Consider the following 17,446-nt stretch of genomic DNA (forward strand, 5'->3'; position numbering starts at 1 on the left):
TTCACACAGGTTCTCTCATATTCCTGTGTTTGTATTGGTCTTCTTCTGGCCCCTGCTGCTCTCTGTTTCTGCTGCTCGGAGGGCAGCCATGGCTGTCAGGACTCCAAATCTGCCTCTCTTAGCACAGCGTAGGAAAGGGATCATCCACTGGGTCATCCTAAGGGCTGCCAAGGTCACTCAGGCATAGACATATCTTTCTATGGAGAAGATCCCAGCATAAGAATGGGATGTGAGCCAACAGCATGACATGCTAGGTTCAGGTCTGCACTGGGTGGATCAGAAGTTGCCAGTTCTTCAGCTCTAAATCAGCACTGTCCATCCCCTCTACTTCTTCAGCAGCAAGTGTAATTACAGTGGGTCCAGCTCCAGGGATTGGATTTCTGGAGGTGTTATGTTCCCTGCCCCTAATACCAGGAGTGATCTTCAGATGTCATGTTAAGACACTGTATACCTAGCACCTGCATTTTGACTTTCATGGAGCCTCAAGAGTGACCTTCAGTTGTCAAGTCTCAACCAACAGCTTTGCCAACCTTCAGGCTACCAGACCACTATGTAGAATGTTGGCTGCCAGGTCGTATCCAGAGTCCTCACTGCTATTGCCCAGTCTTCTACTGTATTCTATTGTCCAGCAAGATCCCATACTACTGAGAGTAGTCATGGAAAGACCACTGGGGAGGTAACACAGAGTTTCTCTCAAAAGACTCCTGTACTGAGCCAAGTAGCCTGCTTCTATAGTTTTAAGAAAGACTATGCAGATTTATCAAAGCCATTTCTTTGGCCCACAACAGCTATGAAGATTTGTGGTTTGAAGCAATTGGATCCTTGGTCTTGTATCACTTACGGTAGTCCAGTACACGGGGAGTGGGGTGGAGGATGGTTGTGGCTGTTCAGTGGAAAATGCTGCTCCCGTGGCGCAGGGGGAAGCAGTTCATCAAGGATAATGGCTGCAAAATCTGTCAAAGAAACTGTCAAACATCTTGACCAGTGCTGTACCTTCCGAAAACAGTGCAATCGGCTGCAGTCTTTGCATAGTTATTTCAAAGCTATCATGGAGTGTTCAAGGCAGCTGGTGCTGGCACAGGCACAGTCTGTAGGTGAACTGGCTTTCGGATTTGGAATTCTTTTGCTCAAGACCCCTCAGGCAGCAAGAGAGAATTCTCAGAGCTACTAATTAGGGAGTCACTCATGTCTGTGCTTATTTGCAGGAAGATGAACATCAGAAGCAATGGTAACAATGTAAGCTAAGCATTAGCACAAACAATCACTTTCCCGGTACTTCGAGGAGGTCCCCCTCCCAGTGTCCCCCAGTGTGTCTCAATTGAACTTGTGAACAACAAGCTTAGTCAGAATCAGTGTGAAGAATGAAACACACACACTTTCATGTTCTTGGGAAGTTACACATTCAGTCAGCAACTCCAGACATGAAGTTTGAATATCAGAATGGCAGGGCATCTTTCCTGGGGTCCAAAGTAATCTTGCCTAAGATGGGTAATGCTGATGCCTAGTTTATTCTCCATGAACCTAATTGTAAAAGGGGGCATTAGATTCACATGAGGAAGTAAAGAAAGGAATCATGATAGACAGGAAAATGTATAGATACTTAAATAGTTTAAAGCTATTTAAACTATGTTTAAAAAATCCAAATTGAAACACACCATTAGGAATTTGTCATGACAGAAAAACATTGGCAATATTTTTGACACAATGAAAAAAAATTTCAAGCCTAGGAATGTTACTATTATAAGGAGTATTAGAAGTTGGTGAATTGTTCCACTGATATTGTCCATTCAGCAGGTGGATACAGAGCTCAACCCATCTGAGTTGTGTTCTGATGTATAATATCTAGCATTTTCCAACAATACAATTATCACTCCAAATAAAATTTTACCGAAGGATTGTTCATTAAACATTTTTCAAAGAAACTTTAAGTTGCAGTTATTTAGGAACGAAGTTACAACAGATCAACACGTGAAATATAGAGAGTAATTTTTTTAAAAAAATCAATATACTGTTTTAATCTGAAATATTTCCCAATGAAGAGGAATATACAAGTAGATTCGGAAAGACAGTACATTGTCCAAAAACTATAATGAAAAGGGAAACTTAAAATATTTAAAAAACATAAAGTCCTAGAGGCATTAGGGTAATTAGTATGGAGGGTCCTCAAAAATCTAAAAGGATAAATATATATCATAAGATGCAGCAATACAGGGTGCTGAAGATTTAGCTGCATTGCATTGTTTATTGTAACTGGATTCATAATACCAGAAATTTTGTTTAGTCTATGAGTCTATCAATGGACACATGAATAAAAAAGTATATATTTGCACACAGTGGGATTTTATTAAGCCATTAATAAGGATGAAATCTTGTTATTTATGGAGACATGGATGTGTTGTAAGGGCAGTGAAATAAGCCAGTATTCAGACAAATAGTACATATTTTCTTTCATATACAGAAACTGAAATTGATCCTATGTGGGTACAGCAGACAATAGTAGTTTCCTGAGGCCAAGAAGATTGTTGGGAAGTGGATATTTTGTTACTGGATTAGAGTTACCATTAGATAAAGGAATGAATGCTAGTATTCTATAGTATGCAAGGGGCTACAATTAATAGTTACACTAATTATGTATTTGTATAATTTCAAAAGAGTTTGAAGTGAGGAGTTTGAATATCCTCAACACAAAGCAATAATAAATATTTACAAAATGCTAATTATTCAATTTCATCATTATATGTTGCAACTTTATCACCAGATCCCATTTTACTTCTCAGATATATACAATTATATATAGTTATATATAAAGTTATATATATGTATATATATATACATATATACACATATATAAAACTTTTAAAAACATGAAAGAAAGGAGAGATACTGTTTTTGAATAAGGGTGTACCCTTGACTGTGAAAAGCTATCAGAACTATGACTATATTGTCTTGTGAAGGAGGTTAAGAAGTTGATGTTTTAGATTTTTCTTACAAATATGAGTAGGTGTAGCCTTCCCTTACAAAGGGAGAGATCAAAATGTACAGACTCAAATTAAGATTTCAAAACTATGTAATTCATGGATTGTAAATGAGCATACTACTGGCCAAAGCTGTGACCTACATAGAGTCTTGCCGTCACCAACTTTTTCATGCTTGAACTCATTTAAAACATTAACACCATCTCAGTCCTGAAATCTATAAGTAAGGGTTGTGGATTGGGATACATATCCAATATTGTACCTTGCTTTTCTAATCACCACATAGTTTTATGTTATTTGGTATCATCACTTTTCACCAGTATTTTGACAACTTCATGTATGGTGAAATTCATCCCTACCTGAGATCTGGTGTTAAGAGACTTTTTCAATAGGACTCTGAAGGCCTAGAGTAGAAGGAAAACCCAAATTGGCTCATCCATGATCTCAGTTAAATCCAATGGACCCAGCTACTACTTAGCACTGAAGCAAGCCTTCTCCAATAGTGTGCATAGACATGAGCAACTATTATCAAATCGTATCATTACCCCTTTGTTTTGAAAATGATGAAGTCAATGTAAATCCATGAGTATACAATTGTTTAAAGTAGTTTCCTGTTTCCTCTTCCGTGGTGAGGTTCAGATCATGCTAGCCCACAAGATGGCATCTTAGCATTTGAGGAGATAGCAGAATAAAAAAAAAATTAAAAACAAACAAACAAAACAAAACAATGAACCTACCAACCAAACAACATCACATTCTGTTCTTCAGCCCTGTTCCCTCCTTTTGAAGACACAGATCCTGAAGAAGCATGGCTTTCCCTTAACCAGTTAGTCACTATCAAATAATAACCTCCTTTGCCCTATTCATACAAAACTGAAAGTACAGGAGTCCTTTAAATGTAGCATAAAATTCACAGGTTTTGCTTTTGTGTAGTTTGTTTTTCAGTTTTGAAATCTCTTATATTATTTTGAAAGTAATCAGCACTTTTAAACGCTTTTCTCTTGTTAATATCACGTAAGTTTTTGGTTTGAGAATGAGAGAAAAGAAGGGCATGCAGTTGGGTGTGTGGAGAGATTGGAAGATCTCAGAATTGTTGAGGGAGGGGGAAGTGATTAGAATATATTGTATAAAAATTGTTCCCAATAAAATAGAAAAATAGTGAAGCAGAATTATTTTTTCTTCTACAACAACACTAGAAGGATATTACCAAAATCTTCATATCCTATGTAAGATTTCATAGCTTAATAAAACTTAAAACAAAGAACTTATGAGTGTAGCAATACATGAAGGTATTTCCTCCCCTCCATCCTCATACCCACAGCTGTTCTGCAATTCTCCTCCAATACCAGTTTGTGTTCCTTCCTAAGAGATATCTCATTTTTCCTATTTGTTTTATATTCATCAATACCTATTATAAATAAATGTAGTCCACATGAAATAACATCTTTGAGGAGACTGGTCACTAGAAAGAGAATCTGCTAGAAATGAACCATGGTCTATGATGGGGTAAGATATAGTTCTTTACTATTAAACAAGCAGAATCGTGTGGCAAGCTGAAAGACTGGCTGTTTTTAAGGTTGGTCTGACTATGACCTTCTGTGCCACCCTCCAACATTAATGACTCCTCAGCAATAATTTATAGATGCCTTTCAAGGAGCCATTGTAAGGGAATATTGCTGAAAAATGAAAGAAAAGCCTTGAGAAATATCTCTGAAAAGTAGCCTGAAATAATAAGTTGAAGTAAATAATTAAAAATTGAAGACAATATACAAACATCATTAGAAACATTTTCTTGGCATATTTTTGTTGAGATTGGCTCCAGGCATAATGAGAGTCCACAAAACATTAGTCTTCTGTATCCAAGCCTTAACGAACTAAGAACAACAGAGAATACAATTTGAAAGACAAGGATTCTAATCTTGGAACAGTCATGGTGTGCAAACAGAAAAAAAAGAGTGAGAAGAGCTAAAAGAGTGGTCTTCCTTCTATACAGCCTCTGGGACATAAGAACATTTTGATTGTGTTCTAAGCCTCCTAAGTTTAGGACACAAGAGACTAGTCAGATGACTGATATATTTCTGAACAAATAGAACATACTGAGGCAAAGACACACTTCCCTGCACAATTAGAAATAAGGGAAATGTTACAAGGTGGCACACCTTTAATCCCAGTACTTGAGAGGATCTCTGTGAGTCTGAGTCCAGCCTGGTCTACAGAGCCAGTTCCAAAGGATAGGCTCCAAAACTACAGAGAAACCCTGTCTTGAAAATTTAAAACAAAAAAAGGGGGGGGGATGGTAATAGCATAATATTGGCTTATTCATAGCTCAGGTACAGATATTATCTCCAGAGCAAGTACTAAGGTGGATGGAAGAGGAATCCCCTTCCATTTTTTTCCAAGCTTCACTGCACTCTCAGTCAAAAGGCTGTTCACACATAGGAGGAGCTGAGCTGAAGTTTCACCTGCAAACCGTATCTACTCACATACTAGGAGAGTAGTTCTCGCTTTGATATCTGTGATCGTGAGTGAAAACAGAGTTAGAGCCAGACCACAAAAAACATTTCAGAGCACCTACTGTGACAAATGATACAGCAAAATTACATTTAAGCAGTTACAGCGTCCCAAGGACCCCATCAGAGAATGTGTGCAAACAGTGTGGGGCTTTCTACTCCTAATTCTGTTGACAAAAATGACAAAATATGGCTCTTTCTCATAATGACAGGGAGAAATAAGTTGCCTGCAAACATAAAGCATGCTGTTGCTGAGAATGAGAAACAACATTCACACGTGTTACATTTCAGTTGGCAGCTTTATTGGAAAGAGGCACAGCATCTTTGTTTTTAAGAAAGGCAAAGGATGTGGTGACTAGAAAGGACAAATTCAGCAGCCTCACCTCGCAACATTTAGATAGACAAGACTATTGGAAGGCCAATTTGCTGTTCAGTTAGCGCCATCAGAGAAAAACTTGCAAGCACATACATTTCTAAAAAAGGATGCCAAGAGAATGCCGCGAGCACATTTGTAAATCTCCAATTCTTTCTTCCTACCCTTATCCAACCACCCAAACAGATCAGTTTAAATACAACTTCTTTTACTAATGCCTTTTGAAGCATCGCTACACTCAAGGAACCATCTGCTGCAAACACAAATAGAGCCTCATTCAAGAATTATGTTCCCCAGCCTTCCTCACAAAGTCCTGACGTGCAAGCTGTTCTTGTCAAAATCAGAACCATTGTGATGATGCATCTTAATATTCAATCAGACTTTAAGTAAAGAGTGACAAAAGTCCACATATGGATGACAGCTGTTTCTTCAGTAAATATTTTCCCCTTTATTGAATGGAGGCTTATGGCAGTTTAGGATAAGTTCCATAAGACATTTCAGCCGAACTGCCTGAGGACTATTGAAATGACAGTAAGAATAAAATTCCAGTTTTCAATCTGCTACAATTTACATATTCAAAAACAACAGTCCTTTCAACTAAAGCAGCCCTCTATGCCATGGATTCCTCTGTCTCCTTGACCAACACTAAATCATGAACAGGTGAATTTGGGAACTTGGTGCATCTTTGTTTTAAACCCTTCTAATTATACTGCAATTGTTGTTAAAAAGAAAAAAAAAGCAGGTTTATTCTACGTAGATTTTTCTCAATATATGAACAAAGTTCATAGGAATTTAAACATTTGTGACCATATTTTGACAAGGTGTAAATTTTTTAAGATTAATTATTCTATTATTTAAGAAAGAGTCTTATAAGAACTTTTTTAAACCAATAAAATGAATCACAAATTAAAAAGCTAACAAATAAAAAGTGAATTCTGTTGAGTTCATTCATCAAATAATATTATTAAGCTAAAAGATCAATATTTACAGAAAAATAGTCTGAACTAACAAAGATATGCTTAATGTTGGAGTACCCTTGAACATACATTATATTTTGTTTATAAAAACCTAAATGCTATGCTGACTCAAGTAGATTAACAATGTTTCAAGAAGCATTTGTGCAAGTTGCTAACTCTAAGTTTCCCTGCTGAGCATCAAAATGACCTTGACACTCCACTGAGGTTCTTTGGAGACCACAAGCCATTTTCAGGTAAAGGGAAGAGTGTCTCAGGCAAGGTCTGCAGTATCACACCTTATTAAAGCACAGATAATCACTAAGTTTCAAACGTTGACTTTTAGCCTGTTTCTCTTCCTGCAATGCTAGCACTAAAATCAATGCATTTCTTTTTAATAATGCTAATGTCTTACTTCCTACAAAACCACATGTTAGACTTTGATCCCTTTTTAATGGGAACTTTTCTAAACCTGGCATGCTGAAGGCGATGTTCTTACCCTGCGATGGGATCTGCTGCTATGGCTTTAGGATTGTGAAGCTCCAATTCAATCAGTGTGACACACACAGAGCCATTGTAATTACAAACAAAGATCCGGTCACTGATGTGGTCCACGAAGTAGAGATTTCTGGTAAGCCAGTCAATTGCCATTTGTTCCACATCTGAAAAACACATATGCAGAATAACTCAGTCACAGACCAAACTTTTTAATCATAGCCAGAATATACAAGTCTGCCCAAGCCATCTCAGAGGAGAACTAAAACACAGGATTTTTGTTAGTTTGTTTTTGTTTTTTTATTTCTGTTTTGTTTATATATATATATATATATATATATATATATATATATATATGAAAAATTTCAACAATGTGAAAATAAATGACTATGTAAAGAATGAAGACTGAAGTTGACTTATAAAAAAGAAAGTTTCTATTCTTAAAATGTAGGTATTAACATTGTAACATTTCTTCTGCATTTGCCACAGCATCTCATTTTATCCAATGAACATAAGAGGTTCACTAATAAGGCTAATTTGTAATAATAAGAGAATATCTATTGTGAATGTTTGTTCTCAGTCATCGGTAAAAAAAAAAAAAGGAAGAGGGGGTCTTGGAAATTCAAGGGAAGAAAGATAAAAATCAGGTAGTATAAAGAGGAAAAGAGGAACAAGGGAACATGAAGAAGTAAATGCACAGAGTGTGGGAGGATAGGGTAGGAAAGGATACAGGATGGGATTAATCGCCATTAATGCCCATTGAAAATGCCATTGGAAGACAGTCTACTGTGGAAGCAACTTTATATCTACATATGCATATACATATCTAAAATGAAGCTGCCCTATAATAGGAAGGAAAGGGTACTTTCAAACAAATAGGCTATTAAATATAAAGTCTGGTGCCAAGTATGGGTTACCTATTTTTGAGCTATTGGAAAATGGGATCTCATAAACCTTTCAAACTATAGGAATTACCACATGACTTGATTGCTCATCAGATGATGGAAAGACCTTACTTCCAAAGACACCATCTACTTGAATTATAGAACTTGGAGATATCAAGCTGGTACCAACCTGGATAGCTTTCATAGTGCTGAAAGGTTCTATGCACACAATTGGGAGAGAAAATACTCAGCAGTTTTCCTCATCTATGAACGCTGTTAGATAAAATAATGACTGGTCTGTCAATAGAGAACCACTGGTACAATAATAGAATGAATATTACGGGAGTAAACACATTTTTATCATACTTAAAGCCAACACATAAGACAAGAGTCATGCCTGGTACTATTACTTGGACCAAAAACCTCGTGGGTAACAAGGTCACAGGCAGTAGAAGATAACCTACCTAATCCTATAATTTTGCTGAATGGACATATCAGTAGACTGTTACCTACATTCTTATCTTCATATCCATAAGTTCTCTCTTTATGTAAGATCTCTCAACCCTCATGAGAGAAGTTTCTTTTGCAGTAGATTATTTGAATAAAAATTTCTCCACAGGCTCATCGAGAAAGGCACATTGGGAAGTGTGGCCTTGTTGGAGTAGGTCTAGTCTTGCTGGAAGAAGCATTTTACTTGGGAGGGCTTTGAGGTTTCAGGTGTTCATGCCAGGCCTAATGTCATTCTCTCCTTGCCCTCTTGCCCTGGCCTTGCTAGCACATTTATTCCTTCACTAGCATTGGAGCCTACTTCTTCAGGATACCAGCATATACAGAAGTCTAGCAGAGACATCCAGCCTCATGGGACAGAGCAACTACTAGATTTTTGGACTTTCTGTTCACAGCAAGCAAGTGAGTGAGTGAGGAAGAGAGAGAGAGAGAGAGAGAGAGAGAGAGAGAGAGAGAGAGAGAGAGAGAGAGAGAGAGAGAGATTGATTCATTCCATAAGGTCTGTGACTCTAGAGAACCCTGGCTAACACAATGGTGATTAATACAGACAACCACATCTGGTCAAGAGTACAGAGAATAAGATGTGTAGTGCTCTGATCTAAAATGGCCATCTAATTTATTCCCTATTCCTTCAAGGCTCAGAGATCATTGCCGAAGAGGGCAGAGCAATTTTTAGAGTCAGTGAATTGATATCTGCAGCAAATTCGTTCTTGCTGAGCATGACATAGCCATTGAGCAATGAATTCACATTACCTGTGAGTCCATGCACAAGCCCTGTACAAGACCAAGACAGCCCAAAACCCAGCATGGATGGGTCAAGCACTGATGAAGACCCCACCTAGTCTGAGGGTCTGTTGGAATCTTATGGCTCCTTTGTTAGGCATATCAGTTTCTTTGTGGGTGGTACTATACCCAAAAGCATACAGGCAGCACTAAGTGGACTCATAGGTTTGGAAAAAAAAAAAAAAAAAAAAAAAACAGACTACATCAAAGAAAAAAGGGATAGGAGAGATAGTGGAGAAACTGGGCAGGGTATGGATTTGATCAAGACACATTATATCGATGTATAGAATTCTCAAACAATAAAAACTAAAAAAAATAGAAAAGATGTAGAAATGATAGGAAAAGAAAGCTTTATGATAAATTTGCCTACATAAAAGGACCTAAAATTTTTATATAAAGCCAAGAAGGGGTGACAGATTCCTTCAATGGCATACTTAGGCACTGAAGAAAAAAGAAAGAAAAGGCTTAAGAATTCTTATTCTTTATATTCCAATACCATGTTGTACAATGCGGATGTAACTATTTCATATCTGCTATATTTAATAAAGAGGCCACCATCTTTTTCAAATGTTAGCTTTTATTTCTTGGAAAATGAAACATCAGTACATTGTATTTTAGCTAATTCATTTCAAATTCAAATAACTGATTGCTAATGGATACAATGGATAAAGTGGCCATATAAAAGTATATGCGTTTTCTTTGAGCACTTTTTATTTTATGGTTCCATAGCTGTTACACTGTAGCTTGTAGTGTAGTTTTATATAGTAGTGTAAATCTGCAGTGTATAATTTGTAGTTATAGGAAAAATAATCTCAAAGATACACTGTAACATTTTGAGATATTAAGGGTTTACACCTATTCCACAATTTTCTAGTTAATATTTTTTAATATTCATAAAAATGAATTAAATTAAAAATGAGCTGGAGATGTTGCTCAATTGGTACAATATCTACCTTTTAAAATGCAAAAAGCTCTGGGTTCAGTCTCCAGCATCATGTCATCCAGGCATGATGGTGCATGCCTGTAATCATAGTACTGGGAAAGTAGTAGCAGGTGAATGAGAAGTTTAAGGTCATTCACAGTTACATAGCAAGTGTGAGGCCTTCTTAGCTACATGAGATACTGTGTAATTATCCTCAAACTGTAAAAGCCCCAATAACTAAAAGTACTATGGGTACCAAGTTCTCCACTGCTTTTAGACTGCTAGTATTGCTCTGGCTCCTTCAATAATGCTGTAAATGAATCATGTACCCACTTCAGTCTTGGTTTCCATGCTTTTAGTTTTTGAATATTACTGTACCCTACCTATGTTTCAGAAACATGCCAAGGCCCCAGTGATAATTGATAATATTACAGTTAGAATGAAATCCTAGGAATACTTTATTTTTATGTGTACATATGCTTCTATGGTACATGGTAATTTATATATTAAATAAGAAAGAAAATTAACAATTGACAATAAAATAGAATTGAAGTAACATGTTGTAATATAATTTAGGAGAATGTGGTCTCTGTCTCTGTATCTGTCATATTATCTCATGGTACTCTCTTGATTCATGTTGGCCACAGGAACCTAGAACTATGCATAGTAAAACAATAGCTAAAAGGGAACTAGTATACATTTCAATACTCCCTCCCTTAATATTTATCTGTGATCAATTGACTAAAGGATGTGGTATGGCTCAGAATGAACTGCCCCAGAAGAGGGCACTGTGATGGCCAATCTTGGCTGTCAACTTGGTACACCTGGGAAGAGGACGCCTCGGCTGAAGAACTGCCTCTATCAAATTGACCTTCAGGTACACCTGTGACACATGGTGATTGCTGAGTGATTTAGAGCCCCTGTGGTGTTACCATTCGTAAGCAGTTGGTTTGGGGCTATATAAGAATTCAGCTGAACACGAATCCAGGATCAAGCCAGTAAGCAGGATTTCTCTTTGGTACTTATTTCTGCTTCTGTCTAATGTCCTGATATGGCTTTACTCAAGGATGAACTGTGGGTTCCACTTCAAGCTCCTGTCCTGAGTTCCTGACTTGACTTCTCACAATGGCGGACAGCAAGCTGTAAGTCAAATCAATTTTTCCTCTTCAAGTTGCTATGGGTAATGGTATTTCATCACAGCAGCAGAAAAGTAAACCCAGAAAGCCTCCCATGCAACTTTAATATTTAAAGCTAAAGGAATTTGAGGAACAAGAGTGTTCTGTGACACACACCAATTGAGGCAGGTCAGAAGACCTTCAAGTGAGAGGTGAAATCTATATTTCCTGCGGAAAAGCTTATTAGACTGTTCTAATCACAAGATTCTTGCAATTTATTATCTTTAGTGCACAAACATGCCCATAATGCCTTCATAGACTTTCCTTCCCCCATCAATCTAGTATGAAAATACTCATGTCTTTAGTTCCTTATAGCAGCTTCTCTGTCATTTAAATGGATTTGTGTGCTTTTCTCTGTGAATCTCTTTTGTTGCTTACATTTGCATATGTCTACACTTGAGAAACTTAGCCACATAAAGGAATTTTTTCCTTTGTTGACTTAAGTTCCCAGAAAAAAAAATGTACTTATAGCACACATTTTACCAAGATGACTATCTGATTAGAATAGCAATGATTGTGAGAGTTGGAATATCGTAGGTCCAGAGCCAAATTATCTTTGGTTATCTTAGCCTTTAAGTAGTCATTTATTACCAACCTCTGATTTTATTAATGTCCATGTAACTGTTAGATAAATCTTTTTGGATGAACACATTCATAGTATCAAAAGCTATGACAGTTAGTTAGCAGCAGCAGCAGCTGAAGCCTGTGGTCGAGATTTCCCCATTTTGCTGCAATTCAAATGTTGGTTGTTTCCAGCAATGTATTTGCAAAGTGCCCTGGTTTTAACTATACTTGTTCTGCCACAATAAAACCCGATGGAAGGATAAGTGCATTGTAATGTGGTATTTGGGATAATTTAGATTTTTGTTCCTGGGCTATGTGCTGGCATTCAGCATGCCTAGTCTGTCCTTGGGTACCTGGCAAGATGCATCATCTCTGTGTGCATGTGCTCTCTAGTACACAAGCAGTACTTTGGCTTGCTCAGGGCCCTCACAACACCATGTACTCATTCCTACGTGGTCTCTGTGCACATGCGCTAAGCCCTTTTTAAAAGGCAGGGCCCTGCCTCCTCTCTCTTCACACTTTCTCGTTCCCACTTCCCTCCCCGTCTCTCTCATCTTTCCTCAGCTTATCTCCAGAGGAGCACTCTGTGTCTCTTCCTTTCTCTCCCTTCCACCAATAAATTCTCCATGTGAGTTCTCTTGTGTGGCATGACCTTCTAGGGCCCCTTGGCTCCAACCTGCCAAGGCCGCTGCCCACCCGCACCGTACTGTAACAATATGGCCACTCATATTCTGCTACGGAATAAATTCTCCCTTTTCCAATTTTAAGTAAGAGTTGTGCTTTTTGTGTTTACACCTTCTCCATTCAAAGCCTCCTTCTGTAATCTGAGCCTAAACATTTTTCCTACTTTATGCTCCAAAATTCTTCCGCAGAGCAAGCCACTTCCGTGAACGATGTTCTCTCCATGGAGAGACTAACACTGACTGACACACGCCAGCACTATCTTTCACAATGGTATATTGCTAGAAAAAAAAAGAAGACAGGTAGCAGCAGTTGTGTAGGAATTCCTACCCTGTCCTAAGAGGATAAACAGAAAACAGATATTGCAAGCCATTGGACATACATTTGCAGACCAACAGTAACAGCCTCACTCACATTGTACAGCTTTTATGGAACAATAAACATTTAAATATTCCTTAAACTCCCAGAAACTTTATTTTTCCTCAGCCAGTCCAGCACTGAGGATATTAAAAAGTCTTAATTATTTTTCCATCTCAAGAAATCTGGGGTCTTAGGTTTTGCTGGGATTTGGTGTGTGCTTGCATTATTCTGTCAGCTGCAGGTCAGATATTCTGGTTCGAGATCTGGTAAGTGCCTGGCCCCTTCATCCACCCACCCCGAATGCTGCAAAGCTGGTGGCTTCAGTACATGCTACTGTGATTTTAGACAAAAGAGCTGCTGCACGGCAGGATCTACACCTGTCTGTAATTCATCATTTCCCAAAGATTCTCTACTCTGGAAGAATAGGTGCTGTTAACTAACACCTAGGTACTCTTGAAGCAGTGTGATTTCAGTGAAAAAAGTCTAATTGGCAGAATGGTTAGTAATTGTGAGAATTAGTTTAGTTTCTTTTTATGCTGTTGGTGTTTCCTTCTGTCTTTAGTGTAATTTGTATTTAAATCAGAGAGTTTGGGCAATTAGACACAGCCTTGAGGCAAGCAAGTTAGCAAATAAACAGATACAGCAAATACCAGCAATCAGAAAATGGCAAGCAAACTGTAGTGTGCTTTGAACGAAAGGAGACTAGAAAGCCTCCAAAGCAAAATCTCTTTCTCCAGCCCATTGCGTTGCTCCTCTGCATTTCACAAAAATTAGTCACAGAGGTGGAATCACTTTTCCGAAGGCAAATCATAAGGTAAAATCTTGCTTCCTGAAGCAATTCATAAAGGGATGGAGAGTGGTATCATTTTATTTTCATTAAAAACATTTTTAAAAAAACCTTAAAATATTACTCGAATATTCCACAGCCTTTTGAATAGACACTGCTTACTAAGAAATTCTCTGACCTACCTTTTCTATTGCTAGGTCATCAGGCTTTCACTCCAGAAGAGTCCTGTCTCCAGCTAGGAGGAAGGAATGTTACAGAGAAAGGGCAAGGAGACTCTGGACAGATGGCTCTCACTGAGTGCCCCTCCCAGTCTTTACCTATTAGAGCATCCCCTGGCATGTAATTTCAAGTCAAGATCAAACTGAGGGGCACAGAAGAAGCCACTTCAGAAGGCTGCCATCCCGGTGTGGTGTCTCCTTTTGTTGTTGTTTGAGACAGAGTCTTGGTGAATTAACTAGTCTGGCCTCCTGAGTGCTGGGATTGGTGGTATGTGCCACGGCATCCAGCCTGGTACTAAATTTCTGAAAATTCTCATTTCATAGAAAGTGGAGTAAATACGTTCGTTTGAGAAATTAAAATCAAAACTACATGGAGATTCTATTTCATATCAAGAAAACATATAACAACAAATGCAGATGAGGAATTAGGGAAAAGAGGCTCCATACATACTGCTAATGTTGACAAAAAATAGCAAATTAGCCCATATACTTTGAAAATTAGTATGTGAATTCCTCAAAATCCAGAGAGAGAGAGAGAGAGAGAGAGAGAGAGAGAGAGAGAGAGAGAGAAACTACCACATGTCCCAGTTATATTACTCGAGGGAATATGCTCAAAGAAGTGTGAGTCAGTAGAGCATAGAGATCACTGCACATGTGTGCCTCCCTCATAGCAGTGCTGTTCACAAGAGCCATGTCGGGGAGTGAACACTGGTGTCTTAAAACAGGATTATGAAAGTGCTATTCAAACACAATGAGGATTTATTTGCAGCCATCAAAAGAACAAAGTCATCTTTGATGAAAATATTTGGAACTTGAATCACCATAATAAGTGAAATAAGCAAGCTTCAGAAAGACAAACACCATGTTTTCATTTTTCTCATAAGTAGATGCCCCAATAAACTTATTCATGGATATTGATATTAAAAATGAAATGAAATTAGAAAGGAAGCTATTATTTTGGCAAAGGAAGAGGACAATCAGCAGGGGAGGTATGGAAGCAGAGAGTAAAGTGGTATAAACAGTCAAATACATGATATGCATGATAAAATTTTCAATCAAATCCATCACTATGTCCAAAATATATGCTAATAAAAACAAAATTTAAAAATTTCTTTGATTTTCACTTGCTTACCTATGTTTTGTTACAAAGGTGTCTACTTTGATCTGTGTGATGGGTTTGGAAGGTTCCACATGTCCTCCTCTACCACCTGCTGTGCTAGCAAGATAGGTGTGAGACTAGGATTACCAGAGGACAAAGGGTAGATGCAGATTGCAGTCCTTAAGACAGTGCATGCTGCTCATTAAATGTCATCCTGGATACCTCACACTAACAATCTTCCTAGCCTTCAAATGAGCACCAGTGTAACTAGACAGATTTCCCCAAAATGGAAGAATAAACTGGAAGAGGAAATCATGTGACTGTTGGCACTCCTGCCAAAAGATAGAAGGCAAACTCATGAGCTGTTAAGCCTATCTTATGTTTTTAGTCGTGTGTGTGTGTGTGTGTGTGTGTGTGTGTGTGTGTGTGTGTGTGTGTGTGTTCTGTTGGTGTGATAGTATATCATATGTTCAAGGAAGGCGCAGGCTCCAGATCTCCTGGAGCTGGAGTTATAAGTGGGTGTGAGTGACCTGACTTGGTTAATGGGATTCTAATTTTGTTCCTCTGGAAGAGAAGAACACACTGTTAGCTATCTAAGCCATCTGTGGTAGTTTGAATGTAATTGGTCCTCCTAAGCTCATAGGTGGTGGCACTATAAGAAGGCGTGGCTTTGTTTGAGTAGGTATGGCCTGGTTTGAGGAAGTATGTCACCGTGGGGGTGGACTTTGAGGTCTCATATATCCCCATGCTATGTTCAATGTCTCAGTCCACTTACTGTTGCCTTCTGATCAAGATGTAGCCAGGAACATGTCTGTCTGCATGCCACAAAACTCCCTGTCATGATGATAATGGATTGAACCTCTAAACTGTAAGCTGCTACCTCAATTAAATGTTTTCCTTTGTAAGAGTTGCCATGGTCACAGTGTCTCTTCAGAGAAATAGAAACCCTAAGATACTATCATTCCAACCCCTCTACTACTTCTTGAAAGTATAGTGTTTGTTCTTCTGAACTACCCTACACTGTAACAGCTCAACCTTACTACAAACCATGATATTTACATATAATGGAACTCCAGTCTAAAATTATATTCATCTCTTATTGTATAGGCTAGAATATATATTCAAAACAGAAAATATGGTTTGAAGCCCTGCCAAAGACCTGCAGCCCTGACTTTCCCAACCCATTACATTCTTCCATTACCTTCACACACATACTTTTGCCCATTCCTATAACCCCTGTACATGAACAAAGCATCCTCTGCACTTTTCAGAGAGGAAGTAGTCTGGAATCTCTCAACATCTCCTTATCTAAAATTCTTTCCCTTTTCTAACCACAGCTTTGCCTGTGAAGTTCATGTAGGGATAGGTAGACACAGGAGGATCAAGAAAGAAGGAGGCAAATTTCCAAGCACAGGCCTTTTCATTTGGCAGAAGATTTTCAAGTGCTGACTTTTCCAGTAATCATGGAAAAATCCCAGTATTTCACAACTGTCTAGAAAGTTAAAGTGTAAGTCAACCACAGTAAATGAAGTTAGATATTTCTTCTAGAGACCAAAAGAGAGAGCAAGCCTACTGGTTCAGTTTCACTCTCTGACATCACAGAGACATGTACCTAGATTGATATATGAGTGATAGGTAGGCAGATGGATTTTGCCCAACTTAAGCATTTAATGCTTCCCAAACCCAAAGCATCTCCTTCTCCCCTCCCCACTCTCTCTCCCTTTTCTTCTCCCCTTTGTCCCTCTCCTTTATTCTCCCCTCCCCTCCCCTCTTCTGCTCTTCCCTCTCTGCCCCTCCCTCCCTTTCTCTTCTCCTCTGCCCTCTTTCCTCTCTCCTCACTCCATCTCTTCTTTCATTCCTCTGTGTTCTCTACCAGCTTGCCAACACATCATTATTTCTGTCTCCAGAATTGCAGAAATAATATGAACATTTTAAGAGACAAATAATTTTCCAGAAAACATAGTCAGTATTTCATTTTTAATTTACTAAGTTAGAAGAAAACTCATTGGCATGTTTTAAGATAACTGTAACAAGTTAAGGACAAAGACACCACTTAATGTCAACTAAGATGCCTGTTGCACTTTACAGAACAAACTTGTATGTCTTGTTACAATTGTCTAATTTATTCTTCCATCAACTAAAGAATATTCAGATTTTGTT

General features: G+C 38.1%; 1 protein-coding gene across 5 annotated transcripts in view; it reads right to left on the bottom strand.

Annotated features, from left to right (window-relative positions):
* The window catches only part of Lrp1b (LDL receptor related protein 1B), a 1,927,307-nt gene that overhangs the window by 989,046 nt on the left and 920,815 nt on the right, over nt 1–17,446 (bottom strand). For all 5 annotated transcript variants that reach the window (XM_037205578.1, XM_028868856.2, XM_037205579.1 and 2 more), the window contains exon 7: nt 7,311–7,473. In XM_037205578.1, coding sequence (XP_037061473.1) covers nt 7,311–7,473 — 163 coding nt within the window. The remainder of the gene's footprint in view (nt 1–7,310; nt 7,474–17,446) is intronic.

This window comes from Peromyscus leucopus, chromosome 4 (assembly GCF_004664715.2).
Source record: "Peromyscus leucopus breed LL Stock chromosome 4, UCI_PerLeu_2.1, whole genome shotgun sequence".
In the NCBI taxonomy this organism is placed as follows: Eukaryota; Metazoa; Chordata; class Mammalia; order Rodentia; family Cricetidae; genus Peromyscus; species Peromyscus leucopus.